Genomic DNA, 21,561 nt, shown 5'->3' on the forward strand with positions numbered 1-21,561 from the left:
ACCCTAACCCTAACCCTAACCCTAACCCTAACCCTAACCCTAACCCTAACCCTAACCCTAACCCTAACCCTAACCCTAACCCTAACCCTAACCCTAACCCTAACCCTAACCCTAACCCTAACCCTAACCCTAACCCTAACCCTAACCCTAACCCTAACCCTAACCCTAACCCTAACCCTAACCCTAACCCTAACCCTAACCCTAACCCTAACCCTAACCCTAACCCTAACCCTAACCCTAACCCTAACCCTAACCCTAACCCTAACCCTAACCCTAACCCTAACCCTAACCCTAACCCTAACCCTAACCCTAACCCTAACCCTAACCCTAACGTTTGTGCAATGCACCTTCTTCGATAGATGAAGAGATTCATGGATGCGTCCAACCATGGAGATTTTGCCTCGTTTCAGACCGTTAGACGGATACGAAACCCAGTAACCGATCAATACGTCTATCACGTGGACCACTACGAGAAACTGGCAGTATATTCCAGGCCTCTGCAGGTATCAGCGACTTAACAACAACACGAAAAGCCAGGTATTTTGCCCCACCTCCCCAGGCACAATCGGAATCAGCGGTCACTTCAAACACTCGAAAACACAACGAAAACACTACCTTTGATCCCGTTACCTCAGCATAGAACTACTGGGTCTGACAAACTAGAAAACTGCAACAATAAAGGGCTAGAATTGTCTAAGGAACCGAAAGGATCCCGCATACTTTCGTAGACAATCAAAGGCGTAAAAACATAAGATCATAGACTTGTCAGATAGACTTAGGGATCTGAACCCTCATGTACCGCTTGACGTAGGGGTTTTCTACAAATTCACCGCAAAGAAGCTCTTTCCGGTTACTTGCGGGAAAACCGAATTCAAGGCAGCCTGAATATTGCTGAAGCGGGGAGACAGAAACGGGAGGCTCAGACAAACGGATAAGAGTTCATCGGGTACCGAATTCTATTGGAACAGACAATCGAATAAGGTTGCGAAGCGAAGACAGATCCCTGAGTAATTCCTATGAGGTCCGGTACTGATCCCTGAGTAATTACTTAGAAGAAAGGACAGATCCCAGAGTAATTACTTAGGCGTAGTTTTTGGATAAATTCTAAACAGTATTGAATGATTATACTACTCTGGGATCTCCCTCCCATTAGGCGAGTCCATTTTGGCCGAGACTGACTGTTCACAGTTGTACGTAAGCAACACAAAACGCAGACACGACTTACGGAAGAACGACCGACTGTGAAAGGTGTTTGCCAGACGTCAGCCAGTCAGGTATGCCTGTGGAGTAACTTTCACCCTTTTTGAATCTCAGTGGGAATTTTTTGGATCCCAGTGGGATGCGTTAAGTAAAAAATGAATCCCTGTGTAAAGATAAAATATCCATTCATGTATAAATTTACTACACAGGGATCTCCTTTTCCTTAGGGAGTAGTTTTTTGGAAATTGTTAGTGAGGAATTGCAGAATCATCTGTTGCTGCTATGGTGTTGAAGGTGACTTAAATCTAACAGTAAGAGAAAAAAGGACCTGACAGAAAATTGGCAAAATCTTTTCTTTTGTGTCCAGGCTTTTTTGCATGGTGATCTCATGTTCATAAATCCCCAACTGGGTCACCAAAATGAATTCACCTATACTGAATTACTTATATACTTCAGAAAAACAATTTGGAATCCAAGTTGATGCATATGGTCCATGTAATTACTTCATACCCAGTGTTCATTCCTCTTCATTAAGTGTAAATAGATCATATTGCGCAATTTATATGCCCCAGAAAAAACGAATATGAGCCAAAGTTGACTTATTATACGCACTAATTTAAATGTTCATAAATCACAATCAATTGTACATATATCTTTTTGCTTTACTTACTTATTACATGTAAATTTGAACCCCATTGGACAAGAGCCAAAGTTGACTTATTATATGCACTATATTAAATGTTCATAAATCACAATCCCAATCAATTGTACATAGATCTTGTTGCTTTACTTATTTGTTAAATGTATATTTGAACCCCATTGGACGTGAATAAGCCAGAAACTTTCAACAGAAACCAAACATCCACATATGCTGTGTACAATGGAAGGCAAATTGGAGATGACACCTTCTGAAAAATTCACGACGCGAACAAGCCGTTTTTACCCGAAGATTGTTTTCATGGTACGCAGTTGCAATGGTCAAAACAGAAGATGATGGTATGACCAAAACCACGTCCTAAAAATATTAACTGCGGGAACCGTGATCAAATTTGTCCGGCTGGGAAGCAACTGGCTGTCTTTGTTTTGACATTGGTTGGGATCGGTTGTGTTGATGCTGTCTGCGGTAACAACAAGAACAGCAGCGATGACGACGAGAACAGCGGCGACGGCGACGGCAACGGCGGCAGCGCCAACAACAACAACTTCGACAACAACAATGGTGAAACCAAATTTGTCGACCTGGGACAAAGTTAACCATTTGTTGGCTGCAACTGCCCACGTGTGCTGTCAAAAGGCACAATGCAAGCGTGCCGTTCGGAGCGAACGAAGGGATTTTCGACGATGGAAAAAGCCGTGCTGCGATCGCAATGTAGGAAACGGAAGGCAATGATACCAAAGCTGTATCCTACAAATCAAGAATACGGACACTATTAATAGATATTCTTCCAATTGCGAAGGGTTGACCAAAGTCGGTGTCGGCAAAGTAGCAGTTGTATTGGATCACTCTATCTGTGACAGCAGGAAACCGCGCTTGACTACACAAGCCCATGAGTTCTACTATCCGTCGCAAAGAAACCATGATGGGAGTGACCAAGAAAGTTGCAGATGCAGGCAGTGTGGGGGGTTGAACAAGTAATGCCAAATAGAATCCACAATAGAAATAGAAGATAAATTAATCATCAAACAAAATGCAACCAACATGTGTTTAGAATGTCTACAGATACTACAAGCAAATTGAGAAAGCGTAACAAATTCTAATTTTAAAGAAGACTACTTGATGTTGTTTCTGTAGAGCCCAGGCTATCAATAGGGCCAGCGCAACTGTTTCGTGTTGCTCGATTTGGTACGTCGTTTGCTTCTTGCTCGACCGTCGCTTGTTTTGTTTGCTCTCTTTCCTGATTGTCCTACAAGGCGCCTAATTCTTGCTTTAGCGCTTCTTCAAACCACTGCCATTATCCTGCTCCCGGTGCGCCGCTTTTACCTGCTCCCGAAAACTCTTGTGGAAGGACTTTACATCGTCTTCCCCCTTCCGGGAAGTCACACAGCAGCGGGCGAGTCTGCTGAAAATGAAGTACCAGCCAGATTTCGTAAAACGCTCCGAATTTCGCTCCAAATCAGCAACCTACATCATCACTAGTCTTGCCCGGTGGTAGTCAGGTATACCCGCAAAAGATGTCCGCGGTCGATGGAATTCTCATGCTGCATCGTAGCTGCAAGCATGATGCCGTCCGTGTAAACAGTATAGAAAAATTCGACGAAAAAATCCTGTAGAAGCTGTATTGACAGCAAGTTTTGTACTCCAGAGTCAGAAAACGGCTGTACGTATGGCCGACAAAGCCACACAACGTGCTGACGCAAACGCAATTCGCAAATAACAACAGAAAGCTGTATGCCGGACGTCGGCAGGCTAGGTATCCCAGGGGAGTAGCTCGAACCCTATTTGATATCCCAGAGGGAATAAGTGATATCCCAGAGGAAGGATATGATATCCCAGAGGAAATACACGACACAAACAATTCGCGGAAGAACAGCTGACTGTGAATGTGAAAGCTGTATGCCAGACGTCAGCAAGTTAGGTATCCCAGAGGAGTAGCTCTAACCCTATTTGATATCCCAGAGGGAATAGGTGATATCCCAGAGGAAGGATATGATATCCCAGAGGGAATACACGACACAAACAATTTGCGGAAGAACAGCTGACTGTGAATGTGAAAGCTGTGTGCCGGACCTCAGCAAGTTAGGTATCCCAGAGGAGTAGCTCTAACCCTATTTGATATCCCAGAGGGAATAGGTGATATCCCAGAGGAAGGATATGATATCCCAGAGGGAATACACGACACAAACAATTTGCGGAAGAACAGCTGACTGTGAATGTGAAAGCTGTGTGCCGGACGTCAGCAAGCTAGGTATCCCAGAGGAGTAGCTCGAACCCTATTTGATATCCCAGAGGGAATAGGTGATATCCCAGAGGAAGGATATGATATCCCAGAGGAAATACACGACACAAACAATTCGCGGAAGAACAGCTGACTGTGAATGTGAAAGCTGTATGCCGGACGTCAGCAAGTTAGGTATCCCAGAGGAGTAGCTCGAACCCTATTTGATATCCCAGAGGGAATACATGATATCCCAGAGGAAGGATATGATATCCCAGAGGAAATACACGACACAAACAATTCGCGGAAGAACAACTGACTGTGAAGGCTGTATGCCGGACGTCAGCAAGTTAGGTATCCCAGAGTAGTGGCTTTAACCTTATTTGATATCCCAGAGGGAAACCCTGATATCTCAGAGCAAAACCCTGCTATCCCAGAGGGATTACTTAGACATCCCAGAGGGAAACCCTGCTATCCCAGAGGAATTACTTAGGAAGAGTTTTTGGATAAATTTTATACAGCGAGGTACATAGTTACTACTCTGGGATACCCCTCCCCTTAGGATAAAGACGACGGTCACTGAACCCTACTCTCCGTGGCAAAATCGTTGCGAACACGAATTTGGTGCTGCGCGCATTCACACGCGCCTCGTTCTCGAAACCACCAAGTGTCCCGAACAATTATGGGACTACGCCCTTGCCTACGTCATTTTCGTACGTAACCACACGGCACGAAAAGCGCTGGCCTGGATCACGCCTATTACTGCGATGACTGGCGACACCCATGATATTTCTGAAATCCTGGTTTTCGAATTTTTCGAACCAGTTCAGTATTTTGACAATCCCGATGTCAAATTTCCACTAAATAAAGCCAAAGTCGGCCGTTGGTTAGGTATTGTAACCAATGTGGGCCAAGCCTTGTGCTACCATATTTTGACGGACAAGGGTACTGTAATCACTCGATCTACTGTTACACCCCTCCAAAACCTCGATTCGTCTGCTCTGCAGACTGCCCTCGCTACTTTTGACGCCGCCATAAGGGAGACTTATCAGCCTTCTGATTTCGCCCTCGGCAACAAAATCAAAGCGCCGGCTTTCCGCCGTGACGAAGCGATGAAAGTCGCTCGGCGATCCGACGATCCCGGCGATGGCAACACCCGTAACAGACATGTGTTATACGATCTGAACGAAGGGGATGACCATATTCAACTGGATCCCGGGCTCACGGTTGACAATTTCTTCGAGAACGACTCACCGGATCAGGACCCCACCTCCTTAATTATTGGTACTGACGTTCTACTCACTTCGGGTGCGGTTCAGCGCCAGGGCCGAGTTATCAAGCGCAATCGCGACGGTACTCCAGTCCCTAACGACGACCCTGGAAATTTCGTTGTCGAATTCGACGACGGTACCGAGGAAGTCCACGGTTACCAAGCTCTCATTGATGCTGTTTATAAGCAGGTCGACAATGACGGAAATGAATGGTACACCTTTGATGATATTGTCGATCATCAAAAACGCCCCCGCGGTGGTCGGGGACGTACGCGTGGATGGTTTCTACGCGTAAAATGGACCAACGGTGAATTTACCTGGGAGCCCCTCACCTCTTTGAAGGAGAGCAATCCCTACCCGGTGGCCAAATATGCGGCCAACCACGATCTCTTATCCGAACATGCCTTTTCTTATTGGGCTCCCACCGCGCTGAAAAAGGCCGATCGATGGATCCGTGCTGCCAAGACGCGAAAAAAGAAAAATCGATACAAATACGGAATAGAAGTCCCTCGCAACGTACCCAACGCTTACGAATTGGACAAGCAGAACGGCAATCACCTCTGGCGCGATGCAATTCGCAAAGAAATGGATACACTTGAGAGCATGAAAACCTTCACTATCAAGGATAAGGGAGAACGAGCGCCCTCCGACTACAAAAGAATCCCCATGTGGATCATTTTCGATGTAAAAATGGATTTCCGGCGTAAAGCCCGACTCGTCGCCGGCGGACACGTCACCGACCCACCAGACAAAGATACTTACTCTAGCGTCGCCTCCCGCGAGAGCGTACGCCTTGGCTTCCTCCTTGCAAGCCTCAATAACCTTGACCTTGTGTCAGTTGACATCGGAAATGCATACGTCAATGCCAATTGTCGCGAAAAAGGCTTCTCAATCGCCGGGCCCGAGTTCGGTGAACACGAAGGCAAAGTCGTATTAATCGCGAAAGCGTTATATATCAAGCGGTGCCGCATGGCACTCTCATCTTGCACAAAACCTCAGATTCCTGGGTTTTGTATCGTCTAAAGCGGACCCCAATATGTGGTTTCGTAAGGCACAAAGGCTTGACAAAACTGAATATTATGAATATATTATCAGTTACATTGACGATTTAACAATCGTTTCAGCCGATACTAACAGAAAAGCAATTTTAAAAGCGCTTGAAAATATCCCTTATACACTTAAGGGCGGTTCTGCACCCAAAACATTTCTGGGGGCAACCACCGGAGTGCATACATTTAACGATGGCACCAAAGCGTGGTACATGTCTGCAAAACAGTACTTAACAAACGCAATTCTCAACATCGAGCAGACGCTCGGTGAAAAACTGCCTAGCAGCAGTCGCATTGTGACCCCGCTTCCTCACGGATATCACCCTGAGTTAGATACATCGGGTTACCTCACCGGCATTCTACCATGGACGTCGGAACTCGGTCGGATCGACATCACTCAAGAAGTCGGTTTAATGTCTCGCTTCAAATCAAGACCACGGATCGGACATTATAATGCTGTCCTCCGCATGTTCGGTTACCTCAAACGTCACCTGAACTCCAAACTCTTCTGCGACCCGCACACGCGCGATTTTTCGCATATTAACTTTGTCAACCCTTCTTGGAAAGAACAATACCCCGACGCACAAGAAGAATTGCCCCCGGATATGCCCCCACCTTTAGGGCGCGCTGTGCAAGTTTCTGTCTTTGTCGACGCTGCCCACGCAGATTGCCCCGTCACGCGACGTTCCACTACGGGCATACTCGCTTTTATCAATGGCACACCAATTCGTTGGTACTCTAAGAGACAAAACACAGTCGAAGCCTCGACTTACGGATCTGAATTTGTTGCTATGCGCATCGCTTCCGAAATGATCATTACATTGCGTTACAACCTACGTGTCCTTGCTATACCTATTGACGGTCCCGCAAATGTATTTTGTGACAACATGAGTGTTGTCACCAGTGCGACGATTCCCTCGTCCGTACTCAAGAAAAAGCATAATGCTATTTCTTATCACAAGGTTCGCGAAAGCATTGCTAGCGGGGCAATGCGGATCGCACATGAACCTACCGGCTCAAATTTGGCCGACACGTTGACAAAATGCCTACCTGGTCCACAACACAAATTCCTCGTTCGTCACATACTTTATTGACCCAAGGGCAATAAGACCTTCGCTTTTCAAATTTTTTGGAACCAATCTTTCGCCCGGATTTTGTACTCCCGGACTACAAGATTGAAGGGAGTGATAAATTATAGCCACACAATGCTACAATTTGATACTACGTTGTAGATAGAATTGCTTAGCCTTAGCATTGTTTGTTGGAACATCTATCTAGGATCCACTAGCTCTAGATCTTGGCCTCGTTGCCATTTCCTTTTTCCTGGCTCTGTTGTAGGACAGACGCAGTGGCCAGACGACTGTCCTCGTCGGGTTCATTACCCGTGTGTGGCATGCCGGAGGAAAATACGAAGCGTCTCATAGGAAACCAAATATTTGCGTTTTGCACCCAAATGTTTGCAACATACACAACTCTGGTTCCGTTGCATGAGGCGCATAAGACGACTTGTCTTATCAAACCTGATATGCTAGGAACGAAATATTCCTGATTACCATACGGTCTCCCTAGATGAAAGTTGTCAACAGATACTGTTGGCACCATCCGAACTCGATGGTTTGGCAATCACATAGGTGATCCAATCATCTCGACAAAAACTATGTCAATGGTTCGACAGCCAGTACATTGGCTACGGGGTTTCTACGTTTGTACATTCTGTTTCCAACACAAAAGGTTTCATTTTGGAATCTATATTTTAGTCTCACAATCTCAATCTAAAAACCTACCGATTAAAACAATCGGAGCCTCTACGAGGCTTTCCCCCCAACTTCTACTCTTTCGTCGTATTCTACAAATACACTCGTAAGCAGGTAGAATCTTATCAGAGAAGTGCGCTTCAAATGACAAACATAGTACGCCAACAAGACAAGACGCTCCTCTGCAGTGGGTGAAATTGCAACACCATTGCAAGGAATCACAGCCGGTGCTCCTGGTTCTTCCGCGTTAGGATTTGGGAGTGTACCCCCGGAACGACGAATATTCTTACACATATCCTTGATAAAATCATCCGTCGCAATCTCGAAAACATCCATAGACATAATCGAATCAGTAATAGCATCATGCTGTTCAACATCAACAATACCAATTGCTTGTAAAGCATTTCAAACTTGAGCTAAAGCGGCTGCCATGGTCAACTTTCTTCTTTCTTCCTGTATCACAAACTCATAAAATTCTGTTAGTTGGTTTAGAACATTCAGTGTTCTCACGCCACGTGAACACGAGAATTATTGATCATTGATGTCATCAAATGTGAATTTCACATATAGACTTGAATAAATGATATCGATAACGAGTACCGTTTCATAACCATACAATAAGTACGCAACGAACACTAGCGAACACAAAACATCTGTCGCTCTCATCCGTTCGAGATATTTAACCAATATCTATCAGAGTGGAGGATCCGCGACTACCTTGCGGTACAATTCCGATAATAATTGTTGAATAAGTAACTGCTTCGTATAAGCATACTACTTATCATCCACTCATGAATGATGCTCAGAACCCGAGCTTTTAGCAAACAATACAATTTTGTGCAATGCACCTTCTTCGATAGATGAAGAGATTCATGGATGCGTCCAACCATGGAGATTTGCCTCGTTTCAGACCGTTAGACGGATACGAAACCCAGTAACCGATCAACACGTCTATCACGTGGACCACTACAAGAAACTGGCAGTATATTCCAGGCCTCTGCAGGCATCCGCGACTTAAAAACAACATGAAAAGCCAGGTAATTTACCCTACCTCCCCAGGCACAATCGGAATCAGCGGTCACTTCAAACACTCGAAAACACAACGAAAACACTACCTTTGATCCCGCTACCTCAGCATAGAACTACTGGGTCTGATAAACTAGAAAACTGCAACAATAACGGGCTAGAATCGTCTAAGGAACCAAAAGGATCCCGCATACTTTCGTAGACGATCAAAGGCGTAAAAACATAAGATTATAGACTTGTCAGATAGACTTAGGGATATGAACCCCTCATGTACCGCTTGACGTAGGGGTTTTCCAATATCCCAGAGGAAGGATATGATATCCCAGAGGGAGTACACAACACAAACAATTCGCGGAAGGACAACTGACTGTGAAGGCTGTATGCTGGACGTCAGCAAGTTAGGTATCCCAGAGTAGTAGCTTTAACCATATTTGAGATCCCAGAGGGAAACCCTGATATCTCAGAGCAAAACCCTGCTATTCCAGAGGGATTACTTAGACATCCCAGAGGGAAACCCTGCTATCCCAGAGGAATTACTTAGGAAGAGTTTATGGATAAATTTTATTCAGCGAGGCATATAGTTACTACTCTGGGATACCCCTCCCCTTAGGACATCACTAGGAGACATGTCACATGGTACTATACCGTGACACAATGCTCCTTAGCATGGTAACAATTGAGTCCCAAAACAGTCACATCCTGTTTCTGAATACTCAGCTGGGATTGTGCTTGTCCAAAACCATCTGTGTTGGGATTTGTGGGCAAAACACACAAGATTAGTTTTGACATGCTTGCCTTGGGTGTCACTATTGAAGAACACAAAACGACGATGGAGATCACAGTTGAGGAAAACGATGAACTACGAAGATTATGAGTCTACATTGTACTCTTGGATATTCGTAGGGAGTGTGGGGCTGTGATTTGTTGTGTGTGGGACGGAAGCGACTTGTCTTTTAGCAGTAGGTGATTGAACTTCTGGTGAGACGTTGTCCTTACCAGGAGTTTGATCAACACACCCTCGCTGCAAATGAGAAGTTGCTATGTCATTGGTGGGTGACTCTTCGAGAAGGTAGTGCGAGCGCATTTTGCGATGATGTGCGGGAGAATGATGCTTGGAGAAATAGTCGGCCAAATTTGTGAGGCCGGGTCGCCAGTAAATAATAAACTGTTTTTGCTCGACGCGGTCTTTAACCCAGTAGAAACGCATGTCAATGGTTTTAGAACGTCGTTGCTTGATGGTTTTGTTGGCAATGCCGGAGGCACAAGCGTTATCAGTCTGAATAGGGGTAGGTGGCTGAATGTGGCCAAGCTCGTCCAGAGTGACCCGGAAAGCGGTGGCGTCTTTGGCGTTGTAAAAGAGGGCACCGAGTTCTGCTTCGGTGGCCGACGAGAGAACAACGGACATGATGGAGCTATGCGTGTGAATGGCGCCATTATTCGGAGGGTCCGGATCAGTCGGAGCGGGAGCAGCATTGGGATCTTGGGGTCGACTGCTGAGGAAAAAATGACCGGCAGCACGAGAACGGGCTTTCGACTCGGAAAGGTAGGAAGCGTCACTATGAATGTGTAAACACATGTCGCTAGCCTGAAAACGTACTGTAGCATGTGGGTGAGTAGCACAGTAGTCAAGTAAATGTTCGGCGGCGTGAAGGGTTGCTTGGGTTGCAGTTGACTGTGCCGAGGCCAGAGTGCCGAGAGCCACGAGAATGGTCGAGTCGACAGCCCTAGCGTAATAAAGTAGGGTTCCGATGATTTCTTGCAGGTGGGTCTTGTCGGATGCATCGAGAGGCTCAGTGGTATCAGGGACTGGTGTGAGTTGGGTTGCAACGCCATAAGTTGGAGGGGTCCAAGGGTGAGGCGCATGTTGAGGCGTAACAGGGGGCGATCGTTGAAAGCGGGTTAGGGCTTGGTCGATGTAGTCGGGCATGGACATGTCGAGGGTTCGACGCTCATAATCCCAAGCAAGTGTAAGTCCGAGATAACGAGTGCCGTCCCAGTCTATGGTGATGGTGTAAAGTGCTTGGAGAGTGTCAATAAGGTGCTGAGCGTGTTCAGTGCCAGTGTATTTCACTCCAAAGTCGTCCACAACTAGGGTAAACTGAATAGGGCGCGTGACGTGTCGAAATAGGCCAGCGGTATGCTTCGTCTTAACGTAGCCGTGCGCAGCAAGGTGTTCAACAAGCCAATTGTGGGCGAGAATACCGGCTTGGGGAAGGCCGTACATACCTTTGCGGATTTCGACGGTAACAGAGTTGTTGTGAATGAGTGGAGCTAACTGGTAATGAGCCATGATGGTGGGAGGGATATCGGGAACCGGGATGCGCATGTATTCGTACCGAGCCATGGGGGTGCCAAGATAGAAATCCTTGATGTCAATACACATAAACTTGGCGGCGGGCGTGGAGAGGACGCTATTGAAGAGGATCTTGGTGGTGGTGATGTCAGCAGTTGGGGTGCTAACCTTTCCGGGGTACTGAACTAAGTTGCCACCAACGGTGAACCGGATGCGCTTGGGTTCCGCCTTTTGAGGGCGAATGCTGGCTACGATGCGCAAGTAGGTGGCTTTGCGACCGGGAGGAATGGCATTATGCGCGATGAAGTGCATGGTTTGGCTGCCAGTGGTGCTGTGGGGTGGGTTACCTTGGGTGAGCCGGCCAATTTCGTTAGCTGCGGCGCAAATCCAATCGGGAGCGTCGGGGCCGGAGCGCAGGTGCCGATATTCCAATGAGGCGCCGGTTGCGGGGTCGACAACAGCGTTGGCGGAGGCCGGGACAAGAAAGGGCCGGGTGCGGGTGTTGTGTGGATGCGCCGGAACTAGGGTTGGGGTTACCGGTTGGTTGCGTGCTGTGCGGCGGCGGCGGCCGGGGTTGCGGGTGCGAGAGTGATAGGTGGCCGTGGTGGGCACCCTCGGAAGTGCTGTGGCCGGAATGGGCACCCTCGGAAGTGCAGGGGCATGTTCGGCCGTGACAAGAGGAACGGCAAAACGGACCTGAGCAGGGGGAGGTGCTGGGGTAGGAGGACGGACCGGAGGCACAGGTTCAGGTGCAGGGACGTCGGCGGCCGGGGCGGCCACGGTGGCAAAGAGATTGGCAAGGTCGGTGAGTGCCTTGTGCTGGGTGGCATCGAGGGGGGCGAACGGAGACGCAGGGGAAGGATTCTGGAGGGCATGGACTAGGTCACGGGCGGCGGCCAGGGCGCGGTCGGTGGACGAAGCGGCAGGCATGGGAATGCGGGTCGGGAACCAGGAAAGGGTGTCAGCAACACGTTCGGCACGTGTTTCCGTGATCCAGACGCGGTGGCAACGGTAATGGTTCAGGGCGGGGCCGAGGTACCAACCTTCGACAGCATGGGGGGCCCAAGTTTCGCGGACGGACGGCTTGACGTGGACTAGGACGCGAGTCCCGGGAGGAGTAAGCGGGGTGCGGTTGTAATCGAAAGCACCATGAAGCTGGGCGTGGGCGGACAGCTTGGGATTGATGCGGGAGCGACGAAGAAGATTTAGGGTGATAAGGGCCTGTGGGAGGAGGTGGTCCCAAAGATGGAGGGGAAAATCCGGGTTAGTGGTACAGAGGCCAGCAATAAAGTGGTTTTTGAAGGTACGTATGGCCCGTTCGGCGGCATTACGACGGTGCAGATGGGGAGGTGCCAGCTGAAAGTCGACGTGTTCCGAGGTCATGAAGGATTGGAGGGCTGTAGAGGCTTCGTTGTCGAGGCGTTGGAGCTGGGGACGGAGGCCGCGTTGGGTAAAGAGAGAGTGTGCGCGTTTGTAGGCGGCAAGAATCTCGGGGCCGGACTTGTTCTTCATGACCTCGACATGGATGGCATTGCTATCAAAATCGTAGAGCACAAGCATGTCGTTGTGTCCGGCACTTGAGGGAGTGAGGAAACGGCCCGGTTGGTCCGTGTAGATTTGACCGGTGACCCGTTGGTGGGCAACAAAGACATGGTGTGTGCGTGCGATAGGGTGGGCGTCGGGAGGATCAAAGTCGGGCACAGCGGCGGCTGGGGGTTCCGTCGTGGTGGGGGGACAGACAGGGGGAAGCTTGGTGGAGCGAAGGTTGGCGCGTTGTTGGTCAAGGTGACCTTTGACCATGGCAGGGGAACTAGGTGGATACTTGCGGATTTGGCGGGAGGAAAGGTCGGGGAAAGTTGCAAGGTGGCCGGAGTCGAGGGCCTGGCACCATGTGGAGAGAGCCGGGGAGAAGAGCGAGGCATGGACAAAAGCGATGCGGTCGGCAAGGGGTGTGTGCGGAACAAGCGCATGGGCCGTGTTGGGAGGCTTGGCGGGGGTAAGATCGAGGTGCCAGAGGCCGGTTGTGGGTGCACGAGTGCCGGAGAGGAGTAGTGTGGTGTCGCGGTGGATCTCAAGGCTAGTGGCTGAGAAAGTGGCAGTGCAGCCGTCGTCGGAAAGTTGCCCAATCGAAATGAGTGGGTGCGAGGCAAGCCCGGGGAAGATGTGGGCCTGGCAAGCGGAAGGGGAGAAGCCAGGGAGGGCCAGGGTGGCAATGTGGCTTGAGCGGAGGACGGCGCCGTTAGGGACACGGACGGCAAGGCTGGGATTCGCAGGACGTTTGTCGGTGTGGGGGCAGTTGATGGTGATGTAATGGCCGGTGCAACCGGTGTCGGCAATGGCCGAGGTATGGGGACTAGGCGGGGAGGGGACTACAGATGAATTAAGACTAGTAATATGATTTAAATAATCGGTATTACTAGAGTTAACCATCGGCGTAGCCGTCCCTCTTTCCTATTCAGGGGGCTTGGGAGCCGTCCAAACCTTGGTGGAGCCGCCGAGAGTGTTGGTGGCGGTCGCGTCGTCGCGGTGGCCAGGGGCCTTGTTCTTGCACGTGGCGCTTGTATGGCGTCGGTTTTTGCTGGTACCATGGGTCCAGCAGTAGGTCATGTCCGGCGAAGAGACAGAAGTCTGGGACACAGAGAGCGCGGAGAAAGGAAGGCTAAGAGTGTCGGAGGTCGTGGCAAGAGCGAGAGAGGGGGCAGCAGCAAGCACGTTGGCGTATCCGAGGGAACCGGTGGTTGCCGTGAGGCGCCGGTCTTCGTCGGCCAGGGAAAAGTGCTGCTGGAAATGGGCAAGGGTGTGAGCAGCAGTAGGCAATTTGCGCCATTCTTTGCAGTCCAGGGGGAGCAGGCCCGAGTGCGCAATGACTTCGTAGCCTGCGCGAACAGCAGCAGCTTCCGAGATGGGGTCGTTACCGTCAACAGAGAAAGCGATGGCCTCGTCGAGCTGAAGAAAAACTGATTCAAGCGGCTCGGTCGTGTTCCAAGGGGTGTACATGGACTGGAAATTTTTCTGGAGCTCGGCGGGCTTGATGGTACCGTATTTGGTCCAGAGGTGCGAGAGCAAGTCGAGGCACGTGACGTTGCTAAACTCGAACATGGGATGGGCGAGGGCGCGGACATAAATGCGGGGAACCGCGTCGAGAAGTTGCTGGCGAAGCGCGTTGTTGACGGCGACATAAAGGTTGTAGATGTCGGCATCGTGTTGATGAATGCGGTTGTTTTCGGTGATTTGCGGTTGCGTGGCACCAGGAGGCGGATTGGCCGGAGGGGCGACGGGAATGACGAACGGGACGTTGCTGATGTCGGCGTAGGCAAGGGCGGTCAAGGTCAGGGCCATATGGCCATGGGCGCCACCACCGTTGAGTGTGGGAATGGCGGCGGCGTTAGTCATGAGCTGGCGTTGGGCACGCTTGATGGTCGCGTAGGTCGGTGGGACGGTGAGGGTGGCGATCGGGTCGAGGACTTTGTGAGGAAAGTCGCTCAGTTTGAAATGAGCCGAGGTCGACATCGGGACCGAAGAGGTTGCGGATGGGCGGTAGGGCGGGGTTAGGAGCGTAAAGACGGTGGGGTTGCTTCGTAGTTCTATTGAAGAACACAAAACGACGATGGAGATCACAGTTGAGGAAAACGATGAACTACGAAGATTATGAGTCTACATTGTACTCTTGGATATTTGTAGGGAGTGTGGGGCTGTGATTCGTTGTGTGTGGGACGGAAGCGACTTGGTGTTTAGCAGTAGGCGATTGAACTTCTGGTGAGACGTTGTCCTTACCAGGAGTTTGATCAACAGTCACAACCCAAGTAATGCGCGCCATCGCGCAAACCGGTACTCAAAACCGTCATTCCAGTTGACACTAAGGTGAGTGCAATAATATTTTGGGGCTGCCTGTTAGAGCCAAACAAAGGTGCTGGTGGTCTTGAAACATATGTTTACCATTGGATATATTTCTTTCTTCAAATCAGTCTTTTTAGGTAGTGATTTTAGTAAAGAAGGCTTGATATTTTGTTCTATAAATTTGCATACAGCTACATTATTGCATAGTATATAATTTGAAAAATTGTGACCATACAAGTCTGAAGATTGTGAATGCAATCCGTGATTGCCTGTTATGGTGCTTTTTCAAATTTGCAAATATTGTCCATGCCAGCTTCTCTAAGAGTTGTCCTCTATATCGTTTGAGATACAGCCATTGTTTGCAAGGGACCGAGTTGAAAAACGTTGGGAAGCAAACTTCAATTTTTGTTCCTTGGACATAGTCTGCTGGTGATTGTAGACCTCATCAAAGGCCTCACCGCATCCGCTTAGGAAAGTGCAGAATTCAATGAAATCAACAGATCCAGAGCCATCAATGTCTAAAGCACTCCATAGCACATTGAAATCCGAATCTGAAATTTTGCCCACTTTTCCCTCATCCATCCATTGCTTAAGTTCTGTAACACAAAGCAGAGAGAGAGAGAGTTAATATATGTTTTTATTTTCCTTGGAAAGTATGTCAATTCAAAAGTGCTCCTTAGCAAGAGATTTACCTGCTTTCTCAATGGTACCTCCGTTGTCTTTATCCATGTGTTGGAACTCTTCTAACAACTTTTCATGGGTAAGTGCTCCTGGAGTTGGAGCTATGTTGATATTTTTGGCAATACCCTGTATGAAACAGGTTTTGATACGGCGCACCTGTTGCCCAAGTCGGTAGCGGTATAACCCATACATTGGGACACAGAATAAAGCAAGACCAAGGATGACAAATCCTACAAGAGGACCGGTTTTCAACTTGGCGTCTGGTTCTTGAAATGGTGACTCAACGCATGCCGGATCGCTGCCCACTCCTCCACACCATTCCTTCTCTGCCGGGTACCACTCCGGATCCATGGAAAAGTCTTTAAAAGGAACAGGGATTTTGTCCTCTTCCATTATATTGTAGTCTTTGTAAGTTTGCTCAACCGCCGCAATCCACTCAGTTTCATCCATTCTTGTCATTTTAGCAATGTAGTTGGTTTGTCTTGAACTTGTGATTAAATCAATTACGCTGAGGCTGGCAAAGGCAGTATTGTTGTTCAGGAACACATAGGAATGGGTCTGGCTGAATACTCCATCAATTGTAGTAGTTCCCCACAATGTGCTTGAATCAATCCAACTGGCTTTTGCTGGAGGATCAAAGTCAATTACATCTATACCAAGAGCACCAGATTCCACAGAACGAAAAAGTTCCAGTTCACCTGAGTGACCATGAAATTGATTGAAAAGCCAGCATTGTCCAAGAATGAACAATTGCAGTAAGATTTTGATGATAAAATGATCGGCTCACAGTCACAAAGTCATTTCCTGGCTCCAGTCATACCTTCTTTCTCATTGGTGCTTGTCCCATAATGAGCTTTGCCAGAGACAAAACCATTCACTCCGCAAACTCCCGACCCAATTACGTTCTGGAATGGCGGTTCCAACGTTTGATTGCAAAAGGATGAAGGTGCAGGACGGTAGAAATAGTAGCCGTAAGTCATCATTCTGGAGCCGTCAGCGGTATGATTGTAGAAAGCTACAGCCTCGCTTCGAGTATAGGGCAATAGTTGATAGTTCAAAGCAGGAACATGCGGTTGAGGCTGAGCCGGGATGCCATCGCCTTCAAAATTTGTTGCTGTGAATTTCCATAATCCCTCGTATTGTTTCCATGACGGGTTTTGCACAACAAGTGACTTTGGGAAGTTGGCATCGTACCGTTTATCCGTCGTACTCAGACAAGGTTGAGTGAGAAGCAATCCAGACTTTGATGGTTTCAATGCGTGTGAATTAGGAAGCACAACGAATGCAGCAATAGTGGTCAACAGACTTAACTTCATACTCGGTCACAATCTTTACAGTTTGCAGTTACCAGTTCAACAAATTATTATTGCGGGTGAAAGAAATTGACGTGAACCCAATTGTTTGTTGATGCATTGCTTAATGAAATGTTGTCAACAGCAAAAACATTCCTTCAAATTGCCTTCCCAGTATCCTTCCCTACACCGCTCAGGGTACGAGATACTAGTAAAGTATTCTCATTCTGACCAGTAATCATTTATTTAGACGCAACTTTGTTCTAGATATCCCTACCAGAAAGGAATGTCCGGAAAAGCCTTCTCATAGCCTTTCGATTTTTATAGTTTTTCTGCCAGCAATATTAGGCGGTTTAATGTGGCAGCGACAATTTACGTTTGCCAGGGTATTGAAGTCCAATACACACCGGTAAGCTGAAAACGGGATAACCACTGCCGCTTAATTGACTCTGAGACTCACTACCAGTAAAATCTGAATCGTTAACAAAATTAAAAGACGTCAAGCAGGATTGGACGAGGGTTTGTTGAGCCAAAAACCCACGAAGAATGCTTGCATTAAATAGGAACAAAACCTAAAATTGATGATTATTTGTAAGGACAGTGCACTATAATAATATCGCATGGACTGCCTGACTCACTGACAATGTCACTTCCAGCGTCTGTAACAAAAATGGTCTACCTAAGCATATACATTCACTTACACTTAGATAAGAAATACGGAGAAATCGGGTTAAATAATTCTTATACTTATTGTTAAGTAGAAACAAGCAAACTGGCAAAACAGCGTAGTAAGAATTGACCGTGAATGTTCGCTGTAATAATACACGGGATAGATTCATACATTCGGCATCTCGAGAAAGTTTGGGGCGTGCCTCAACGCTGCAAGAATGAGTAGCCCATGAGTAGTCGTTTCGAATGCTTTTAAACTTTAAAAAGCGGTAATTTCCGGTAGGCGTTAAAATTACGAAGTGAGCTATACTCGGAATCTAAACCACTTAAGGATTGGGACTCATTCCCGGATTTCGTGAAGGATTCTGAATCCTTCACTAATTTTGTGAAGGGTTCTAAATCCTTCATACTAATGTAAATTAATGAAGGTTTCTGTATCCTTCACTACATTGGTGAAGGATTTAGTGAAGGATTTACAATAGATTATGAGACGACCGTGACTTGGATGTTGATCCAACTCCTGGGGCGTGCCTCAACGACACAAGCATAAATAGCCCGAAATGGGTTGTTTTTAACGCTTTTAAACTTTAAAACGCGGTAATTTCCGGTAGGCGTTAAAATTACGAAGTGAGCTATTTTCGGAATCAAATCCACTTAAGGATTAGAACTCAGTCCCGGATTTCGTGAAAATCCTTCACTAAATTAGTGTAGGTTTCTAAATCCTTCACTAAATTAGTGAAGGTTTCCAAATCCTTCACTAAATTAGTGAAGGTTTCTGAATCCTTCACTAAATTAGTGAAGGATTTAGTGAAGGATTTAATGAAGGATTTAGTGAAGGATTTACAATTAGATTTTGAAACGACCGTGACTTGCGAGACGAAAAAATAGCCAGTAGTCCCTGTCTTTCCATACTGTTAGCAGGCGCTCTACAAATCTCCAAAAGGCGTCTATTACAGTTTTACTTGAACAATATACGCAAAGGCACAGGCCGTGTGAGTGTTGGAGTCTCGCCGCGACGTCGGGAAAAAATTTCGGGTCGCTCAAGCGCTGCGAGTTCAGCCTTGGCGAAGGGAGGCGGAGGAGGATCTGCAGGAAGGGGTCGTGGCAAAACAGGATCCCAGCACGTTTAGGAGAAAGCTGCGAGGGTAGAGGCCAATGACGATATCGTCGGGATAAAGTGGACGTCGACGGGGACGATCCGCCACCGTTGTAGCGTGCGCGACTCGAGTCGCTCCTCACTCTCGGTGTCACCCAGGGATCGACAACTACCAGTCTCGATATTGATGCTATGCATCTGTACTATCACACCGCAGGCTGTCAGCGTATCTTTCATCCGATTGAGGCCTGTCCAATGGAGCTGGTCCCCCTCATGGACTTGTGCGTCCAGTGCGAAAAGAAATTCTCACGGTATATACCCGTCCCGTGTGTCTTTGAGACATTTATCTCAAAACAAGTGTGTCACAAGCAGAAATCAAGTGTATACATGTTTACTGCAAGTTGTGTACATGTCAGTGGAATTGGCCTTATTATATGCATTCCTATGTAATTATGGCATAGTGAGAAGATACATGGGCAAAGATTTGCAGTATTCCCTACTTACTTTGAGAAGGCTCTGGGTTAGTATGGAGACTTCAGTTGCACCAAAACTCCAAGGAATCAATTGGATTCAACGGAAAGAGTCATTTGGATGGAAACACAAGGGAAACAGATGCAAATTGACATGACCCAATTTTCATACCATGTGTGTTACAAGAGATACTTACAATTCCTTGATAAGTATGCAAGAACGGATTTTGCATTATATGGATACTATGGTGAGCATGGAAGATTCAGGTTTAGTTGGTGAAGTTGCCAGGACTGCAGTCAAGTTTGGATATGATCTGACAAAAAGCACTAGTTTGTAGAATCTAATCTTCTATCATTGTTTTTTGAGTTCTTTGATCCATACTGCCTTTGTTGCATAGGTCCTCGTATCCACTGCCTAACCCGAGGGGAGCGTCGCCAGCGAGTAGAGTTTTACAGTCCCTAAGCCCGCTTAGGTGTATCTCAGGTTGTTTGTAATAACGCCCACAAGTCTTACCAGACTCTGTTTCTAACAGCGTTTTGTCCCACGGTGTACAGTGGTGTATATCGTGACAGATTAACAGTCTTGATTTCTCGTCAAATCACTGCTGCTTGTCGCACAGAATTTGGTAGACACAACCTTAAGTGAGTCCGTAAGTTCCTTCCAGATTGACTGGTCTGAAATTACGATACACTTCCTTAAGGCATTGTCGGACAAGGTACACACGGTACCCAGTTCGATAATTAACGCTTGCACGTGTGTTTGTCACTGAAAGTGTCAGAGGTATCTCTTAAGTGAGATATTTATCGGTTTTCTGTGACTCATTCATTGTGAGCCGCCACCCTACTTCCTCGGAGTAACTGGTGTCGAAAACCCCTTGGAGTCTTCAGGGTTTGTCGACAAGTTTCTTCGTGACTACGGGTTTCTCCGGCTGGGTGAGGTATTCGATACCAAAAGACCCAAGGACCTCAACCCTGATTCCGGTTGGGACGGGTATACTCACCGGTTAATAAGAGTACGGGGGGCAATCAAACCCTCGATAGTTACTGTCCGCCCTAGGTACGGCGGAGGACCCGAACCCCTTAAGTATTTTCGGAATTTCGAGAGAGCGACCCATTCCCTTCCTAGAGAGTCATTTCTCTCGCTGCGGCCATCATGGCATCGTTTGCACAACCGGTGTCAGACGAAACCGTTTTTGCCCACTTAACGGACAACATACTCAACCTTTCTACGGCACACCCGATTCGTTTCTGTCTTTGCTTCAACGGATATGATAAACTTGGGAGTTTTCTTAGTATTGTTGAAAACGAACTCGAGTCTCTTCGCTATGTCTTATTTCCTACTGAAGACGCAGTGAACCGTCAATCAACTGGTTTACTTATGGGACACGTACAGCTCCTTCGGCATTTCTTCCGTTGGATTGATACCCAAAGTAACACAAAAGGTGGACCACTTGACAATCTTGATTTGCTCTCTCTCACAAGAGGTGAATTCAGTTTGTACCGACGATCCTCTACCCCCTACATTTCGAGTCCCCCAGAATTTTTGTGGTCTCGCGCAACTGCACTGATGACTGCTGTTTTTCGTGACGATTCAAAACAAGAAAATCCATACACTGGTAGTATAGCTGAAGTTTTGGAGGATGACCATTCCCCCAACAACTCTCACCACTTGGACAAAGATGTGGAACAAGTTATTGAACCTAAGCATGAAGTGCATCAGAACGAAATTTCGTTGTATCCAGAGCACCATCTCCCTTCAGTTGCTTTGGTGAACCATCATCTACCAGTTGACTCTGATGGAGTTGTTGTGAGCTGCAAAATTGTGAACAGCATCACTGTACAAGAATGTTTAGGGAAAGCCCATCAGGACACTGAGCTTACCATTCATTCAGTTTCTTCTACAACAAGTACTCCTGTTGTGCCTACGAAAAATTTGGTCAATCAAGTTCTTTGTCCCAGTGTTGCAAAGAGTACTTCATGTATTCCTGAAACAAACAAGAGTTCTCTCCTTGTCTCTGTCATGAAGTGTGCTTTCACCACTGGTCTA

General features: G+C 47.5%; 3 protein-coding genes across 3 annotated transcripts; 1 reads left to right on the forward strand and 2 right to left on the reverse strand.

The window, feature by feature from the left end:
* Positions 1 to 4,843: 4,843 nt before the first annotated feature.
* Positions 4,844 to 5,547, forward strand: PHATRDRAFT_38709 (predicted protein; the record flags this gene model as incomplete). Its single annotated transcript, XM_002182718.1, has 2 exons — positions 4,844 to 5,501; positions 5,537 to 5,547. The coding sequence occupies 2 exons, from the start codon at positions 4,844 to 4,846 to the stop codon at positions 5,545 to 5,547; spliced, it is 669 nt and encodes a 222-aa protein (XP_002182754.1).
* Positions 5,548 to 11,990: 6,443 nt separating this feature from the next.
* Positions 11,991 to 15,092, reverse strand: PHATRDRAFT_54883 (predicted protein; the record flags this gene model as incomplete). Its single annotated transcript, XM_002182847.1, is given in 3 exon segments — positions 11,991 to 12,090; positions 12,108 to 13,920; positions 13,951 to 15,092. Coding segments are annotated over 3 exon segments (2,940 nt in total), but the record flags the coding sequence as incomplete, so codon positions are not given.
* Positions 15,093 to 15,456: 364 nt separating this feature from the next.
* On the reverse strand, positions 15,457 to 17,391 carry PHATRDRAFT_48291 (predicted protein). Its single transcript, XM_002182848.1, has 3 exons — positions 16,808 to 17,391; positions 15,999 to 16,685; positions 15,457 to 15,902 (listed from the first exon to the last, which is right to left on the reverse strand). Exons 1-3 carry the CDS (start codon positions 17,301 to 17,303, stop codon positions 15,625 to 15,627), a joined length of 1,461 nt encoding a protein of 486 aa, XP_002182884.1. The 5' UTR covers positions 17,304 to 17,391; the 3' UTR covers positions 15,457 to 15,624.
* Between the last annotated feature and the right edge of the window lie 4,170 nt (positions 17,392 to 21,561).

This window comes from Phaeodactylum tricornutum, chromosome 17 (assembly GCF_000150955.2).
Source record: "Phaeodactylum tricornutum CCAP 1055/1 chromosome 17, whole genome shotgun sequence".
NCBI lineage: Eukaryota > Bacillariophyta > Bacillariophyceae > Surirellales > Neidiaceae > Phaeodactylum > Phaeodactylum tricornutum.

Bases quoted from the DNA above. Each gene is read 5' to 3' on its own strand.
- PHATRDRAFT_48291 (XM_002182848.1), bottom strand. From the start codon at position 17,303: ATGAAGTTAAGTCTGTTGACCACTATTGCTGCATTCGTTGTGCTTCCT. The intron at 16,686-16,807 runs GTATGACTGGAG...ATGGTCACTCAG, and splicing joins AAGCACCAATGAGAAAGAAG to GTGAACTGGAACTTTTTCGT. The intron at 15,903-15,998 runs GTAAATCTCTTG...TTTGTGTTACAG, and splicing joins AGGTACCATTGAGAAAGCAG to AACTTAAGCAATGGATGGAT.